This window comes from Propithecus coquereli, unplaced genomic scaffold, assembly GCF_000956105.1.
Source record: "Propithecus coquereli isolate 6110/MARCELLA unplaced genomic scaffold, Pcoq_1.0 Scaffold354, whole genome shotgun sequence".
Lineage (NCBI taxonomy): Eukaryota > Metazoa > Chordata > Mammalia > Primates > Indriidae > Propithecus > Propithecus coquereli.
In genome coordinates this window covers 444,176-450,845 of record NW_012149219.1, presented here as the reverse complement: position 1 = coordinate 450,845, position 6,670 = coordinate 444,176, and the positions used below count along the sequence as shown (strand labels likewise).

Sequence of the window (6,670 nt, the reverse complement as noted above, 5' to 3'; positions counted from 1 at the left end):
AACAAAAAGGACAAGATTGAAGACTGGAGATTGTGAGATTATCAAAGATTTCATTTCAATTGGCTGAGATTCATGGCAGGAAGTGAAAATATAGTATTAATACTGAGTGCAAGAACCTCCTAGAACAGTTTAGAATGTACTTCTCATCCCTCTGGATGAGACTTCATGGTGAAATTCAGGGATTTCAGCTCAGGGTGAATCAGTATAGCTTCTGCCCTTCTGAGCTTTAAGATGCAAGTACCTGTTCCTTTTTTGTTTGTTTTTTTAATTTTTAAAATTTTCTGCAACTCTTGGCTCTGCAGGGTTGCAAGTCTGAGATTATCTGTAGAATGAGGACAGCAGTCCCCACTTCATGAGGTCAGTGCTAATACTCAACGAAAATACAAATGTCAGGGACCAGGCAGCAGGGCTGGCCCCGTGTTACTCCTCATTAAATCTTAGTGAGTGCTCTCTGCCCTAAGCTGGAAGAATAGCTGTGGTCAGATGAGAATTCTAGGTTACAATGCAGCGACTCTTGTTCTGGGTAAGGAAGAGTTTAGAATGCAAGGACACGACCATCATCTGTTTAAAGAAACAGACCAGTGCAGAAGCCACAATAAACATTTGTCTTTATTTTGATGATTTAAAAAGCACACTTGAAAAAGATAATAAAATTAATAAAATTAAAATAAATAAATAAAAGCACCTGCAATTTTATAACCCTTCCCCCAGAACCCCTTTCTTTCTCCTCCTCGGGACTGGCTGCCCCTTCGTTGGGTTATCTAAGGCACCGTTTCTGGTATATTAAAAACTCTGAGGATATTTGGAAGCCGGTTCTCCAAAACTGTGACTTCGCAAAGCTCTCTGGCTGCCTTTGCTACATTTTCTTAGCTGTAGTTTGGGGGGTAACAGTGAAGTGGGAAAGGCTGTAGAATTGGAATCCTGCCATAGGGAAAGTTCTCTCAGACCCTGTTTAGATGCTACCTTTTCTTGGGGCGGCGGCTCGCATAAGCTATTCTGAGGCTTGCCTTTTCACTCTCTCAATGGTGCTTTGTAGAACGGAATTTCCTAAGTTCCATTTGATCCAATTTAGCATCAAAAACGCTCCATATGCCTAGGATCCAATCTGACTAAAGACGTGCCCGTGTGTTCTCTGTGTGCATCTTGTCGAGAAACCACTCTCCCCATGCGTGCGTGAAGATCCGTTCTTGCACTATCTCCTAAAAGCTTCATTGCTTTGCTTTCGCAGTTGAGTCTACAGTCCATCTGGTATTACTGTGTGTATAGTTTGTAAGGCAGAAACCAACTTTAATTTTTTTCCTCATGGGTTCCTAAATGTCCCAGAATAATGTATTGAAAATTTCCCCCTCTCACCCTCAACTCTGAAATGCTGCATTTGTCATAAATATGATGACCGTAGGATTTATTACCCAAATTGATTAAGTTTTGAGAGGAAAAGAGGGCATTGCTAATAATTGCGTTAGGACAAGGGGTATAAACGGGCTGCCTTAGGCAGACTGGAATGACGGTCCTGCCCGTCCCAAAGCAGGGCTCGTTTCGTGCGGGGCTGTTTCTAGGTTCTGTTCCATTCCATATCTGACCAGCTGTGCAGCAGAGCTGCTGTCTCTTATTTCTGCAGCTTTGAATAAGTCTTGATTCAAGTAAGTATGTCCTCTTACCTTCCAGATTGTCCTGGATATTCTAGGCCCTTTATGTGGCTGTGTAACCATTAGAACCACTTGCCATATTCCACAGACAAAAAAAGAAGACAAAACAAAACAAAAACCATTGTGTTTTTGATTAGGATTGCATTGATGCTATATTTCAATCGACAAAATTAAAGTATTGAAACATGAGCGCTCCGTTCATTCCGACTTTCCTCATTTTCTCTCAATGTTTACAGTTTCCTGTGCAGAGTCCCGAATAACTTTTGTTAGGTTTATTTCTAGGTGTAAGACTATTTTTAATGTTATTATAAATAGTATTTTTTTAATTTTAAATTGTTGATGTTACCTAGAAATGCAAATTAGTTGTAAATTGAACTTGTAACCAGCAACCTTATTTAACTCATTCAAATTCTAATAATTTAGATTTTCTATAAAAATAATCTGAAATATTATGAGATTTGTTCTTTTCAAATTATTATGTATTTTATTTATTTTTTCTTGAGTTATTGTATTAGCCAGGATCTTCATTAAATTATTAAGTGGTAATAACATACATCCTTGTCTTGTTCTCAAACTGTAGACCAATTTCTCCTTTAATTTCCTTCTATTTTTGTTGTTTCATTTTGAGGGCATGTTATTGGGTGCATACAAATTTAGCATTGCTACATTTTCCTAGTAGGCTGAATCTTTTCATTGTTATGAAATGTCTGTCTTTCTCTCTAGAATAGGAAAAGCTACTTTGCCTAATGTTAACGTAGCTACATCTACTTTTATGGTTGCTGCTTGCATGGTACATCTTTTTCTATTCTTTTCTTTTCAAATTATCTCTATTCTTATGTTTTTCATATATTTCCTGTAAATACCATATAGTATTGTTTCAATCCACTCTGACCATTTATTTGTGTCTTTTATTGGAACATTTAGTCAATTTACATTTTAAGTAATTACTTAAATATTTAGAGTTTAATATGCCACCTTGCTATTTGTCATGCCTGTTCTACCTATCATTTTCTCTTCTTTCCTTCCTTTAGATTGTGTATTCTTTGGTATTCTTTCTTTCTATTTGGTTTAGTTTAGAAGTTATAAATCCTTTTACTGTTCTTCTAGCAGTTACTTTATACCCTGCAACATACACCCTTGATTTACCAAAATCTAATGTAATTGTAATTATGCTTTATTCTCTTCCCAGACAATACAAGGACCTTAGAGCTTTTAACTCTCTCTCCCCGACTTCTATGTTATTTGTTTTAATTCTGTATGTATTTGAAACTCTGCAGACATTATCGCTACTCTTTTATAGGGTCAATATTCATTTAAATTTACCACATTTATAAATTTTCTTGCTTTGCTTTTGTTACAACTTGACATTTCTTGTGCATAAAGAAACTGCTTTAGAATTTTTTTTAGGGGAAGTCTGCTGATGGTAAACTCTCAGTTTTTGTTTGTCTGAAAATATCTTGAAGGATATTTTTCCTGGATGTGGAATAATTCTAGATTGTTAGGTTTTTTGGTTTTGTTTTACCCACAAATGGAAAGAGTTATTCTGTGGTCCTCTGGCTTTCATAGTTTCCATTGATGGATGTGTTTTCATTGTAACTGCTATTCTTTTGAAAGCACCTCGTGCTTTTCTTGGTTGTTTTTAATCTGTTTTTTTTTTTTTTTTTTGTCACTTTACTCTTAGTCTTTGGATTTATGCAGTTTCACTAAGATGAATCTAGGAATGAATTTCTTTGTTTTTTCCTGCTTAGGGTTTGAGCGGTGTTTCTCGACTCTGTGAATTGATGTCTTTCATCAGTTTTAGAGTAAACATTTTGAATGTTAGTTATTCTGTCCATACTGTCTCTTCTCATCTCCTGTTAAGCATCTTCTTACTACTCCTTTGAGTCTTTTCTCCTCCCTTTTGTATTTTCCATCCTTTTGCCTTTTGGGGGTTTTATTTATTAAGTCTGTCTTTTGCGAAGAAAGTATGAATAATTTCTTCAAACTTTAAAATTCACAAATTCTCTCTTTAGTTTTCTAATTTTCTCTTAAGTCATATATTGAGTTCATTTATTATTGTATTTTTGAGCTCTAGAATTTCTATTTTTATTTAAATATGCAGTGTCTCTTTTTAAAAAGTTTCTAATTATCTGTTAAAATTTTTAAGCTTGTTATCATCTTGATCATAGAAAACAGTGTTGTTTTATAATTTGTATGTGATGATTCTAATATTTGGAGCCCCTAGTACTGCTGTTTCTGTTATGTATCGTTTGTGCTGGTTTTAGTTTATGTTGTCATGGCTCCTCAACTATCCAGTTATCTTTGAGTATGTGCTGGGTATTGTATTTAAAAGCTGATTGCAAACATAATTTGAGGTTTATGGGTAATTTTTCCCCAGAGATGCTTTTTGTTTGCCCTACAATGTGCGTGTGGGTAGCAGCAAATCAGGATGGATGTAATCCAATTCCAGAAACTGGACATTTCTGGGCTGTCCAGTGACTTATAGCAGAGCTGCATTCTGAGCTGGCTCACTCATGCTCTTAGAGTACCTAACAAAAGCAGAGGAAGTGTGGTATAATAGGGCCCCACTCTTGACAGATCCAAATTCTGTTTGTCTACCTACCATTCAAGATTGTCAAAATCCATGCTTCCCTTCTTGTTTCCTTCTTCTGGACTGGCAAATGACCCTGGGGCAGAAGTGGCCCCTAATCTACAGATTCATTTCTCTAGATTTCCAATTTCTTCTGGATCTTGGGCCGGTAATTCTTCATGATCATGTTAGCCCTCCCTTGCCTTTATGCTGTTTATTTTGGTTTTTCGTTTGTTTTCAGAGGCCTGAGTTAACTAGTTCACCATTACATGAATTAGATGCTCTCACGTAAAATACGAATTGGATTCTAGTCTCTGTTTTGGAACTTACCAGTCGTTTTGACTGTCAACAGTGTGCTTATAGGCTATGAGCCTGTTCCCTCATATATAATTTGAGCAGCGTCCCTTGGGTTCCTGCAAATCCGTTTCTCCATACATGATTGCCTCTAAATCGCACAGTGGATTTTAGGATGAGGAGCAAAGAGAGCAGTTACAGAAGGCAGTAACTACTGCGTTTCTTTTTTTCCTGTAGCTAAGAGAATCTGGAATATGGTAGGTGCTAGTAAGTATTTTAAGAAAAAAAGAGAGAGAGAGAGAGAGAGAGAGGAAGGAAATCTTCCGGCAAGGCATTTGCTAAGATTTTGTTTTTAATCTGTGGAGTTCTTCACTACCATCAGTTCTGTCAGGCCAAGAACCCCCTTTTGTAGTCTTGGCTTGTCTGAGGTCAGGGAGAAACAAGAAGAGGCCTGAGACCAGTCTGACTTGCAGAATCTTAGGAAACTTTATTAACTCATGATGCCCACTAGCCTCTTGGGAGCAAGAAAAGGCAGCATTTCAAGCCCTGTTCCAAAGAAAGTACACTGGACAAAGTCAAAGAGCGCCCACCCCATCTCCCACCACAGCTTTGCACAAAGCCATCGCATCGCCATGCCGACGTGCACCCACGAGGGAAGTCAAGAGCCTCAATCAGAAAACACACAAGAAGATGGTTAACAGTAAAACCTTTGTACCTTCCCTTTGCTTAGAAGTTTCTCCCACTGTAATTTTCTTTTCATAGTCTCCTGGCGTCTTTTATCTTAAGACACCCACTTCTTCACTGCATGCGATCCCACAGGAACCACATATTATACACAAAGGAGAACAAAAAAGGGAATGCACATCATGGCCAGGTGGCCCTTTAATTGAAGAGTTTACAAACCGGAGGACTGTAATACAACACTACCCTTGCAGAGCAAAAGGACAGGAACACTGGGCAGGGCAAGTTAGTCTTCATAACCGAGGCCCTTAGCTGGGGCGCTCACCTGTACTTCAGCTGAGTATCTGTTTTTCATTCTGCCTTCAACAGTCAGGGTGTCGGTCTGTTATGGCTTACCAAAATTCTAGCTGTAAAATAAATGCCCATCTTGTCATGTTCTCCCCTGGCTATCAGGCGAATATAGCAATTTCATACATTACTACATTGCCAAGAATCTAAACATCTAATTTATTCTTTTTTTTTAAACTGATGTATTTGAAAGCCATCACTGGGTTTTTCCAATGTAAAAAAAGAAAAATAGGCGCCTGTGCCAAAATTCATGGGTGTAAAAAGCCAACGAGGCCGAACTTACAAAGGAAATTAAAGGTTTGTTTATGGATAGCAGTTTTATTGGTAAAGATATATGAAAATTGTCACCTCTGAAAACTCAGGTAATAAAGCTCTAAGCTTGACTTTGGATTGCCACCATCTCTTTCTTCTACGGGGAAGAAAACCTGCCCATGAACAAGATGCTGCTTGAGGGATTGTGCCGAATAAAGAAGAGGAACGGGTGGTCAGCAATGAAATCCTCCTCTGGCAACAACATGGCGAGGACAGCGATGCCTGCAGTGGCAGCCGCCGCCTCTGTACCCTCTTCATTGACTTCCACAAAGGACTTGTGGACAATTTTTGATATAAAAATATCTCTGGCTCCTGATATGCCAGAGAGATCAGCCTTGCTACTATTAAAGAGGTCCTGCACACCCAGGCGGGTGAGGTCAGAGTTGAGGATGTAGCTGTCTTCCAGTTTGAACCTGGGCAAGCCAACATTGACTTCAATGGTACCCAGATTCCCAGGTTTGGTCCACTCATGTAATTTTTCGAAAGTCAGTTGTTCCTCAATCTGGAAATAGAATGAGGCAAAAAGAAGAGGTGAAATCAATTTTATATAAGTAAGGTAATAAACCATTATTTAAATGAATGGGCCCATAATATCAGTGGCTAATTAGTTTCCTACATGCTTTGTGCATAAACAGATTCCATTTGGAGGATTTAATTTCTTTCTGGCAATTGGTGATATAGAACAGAGCTGTGTTCCAAGTCATAGGGTCCAAGTACAGGGATATTGGACACTGAGTACGTCATCCATCTACCCACCCATCCATCCAACATCCATCTAACCATCCACCTACCCATCCATCTACTCATCCACCCACCCACC

At 38.4% G+C, this 6,670-nt stretch overlaps 1 protein-coding gene across 2 annotated transcripts in view; it reads right to left on the bottom strand.

The window, feature by feature from the left end:
- Positions 1 to 5,831: 5,831 nt before the first annotated feature.
- Positions 5,832 to 6,670, bottom strand: part of SERPINB1 (serpin peptidase inhibitor, clade B (ovalbumin), member 1) — a 7,541-nt gene continuing 6,702 nt past the window's right edge. For both annotated transcript variants that reach the window (XM_012651383.1, XM_012651382.1), the window contains one exon: positions 5,832 to 6,352. In XM_012651383.1, the coding sequence (XP_012506837.1) occupies positions 5,948 to 6,352 (405 nt within the window). In that variant the 3' untranslated portion in view covers positions 5,832 to 5,947. The remainder of the gene's footprint in view (positions 6,353 to 6,670) is intronic.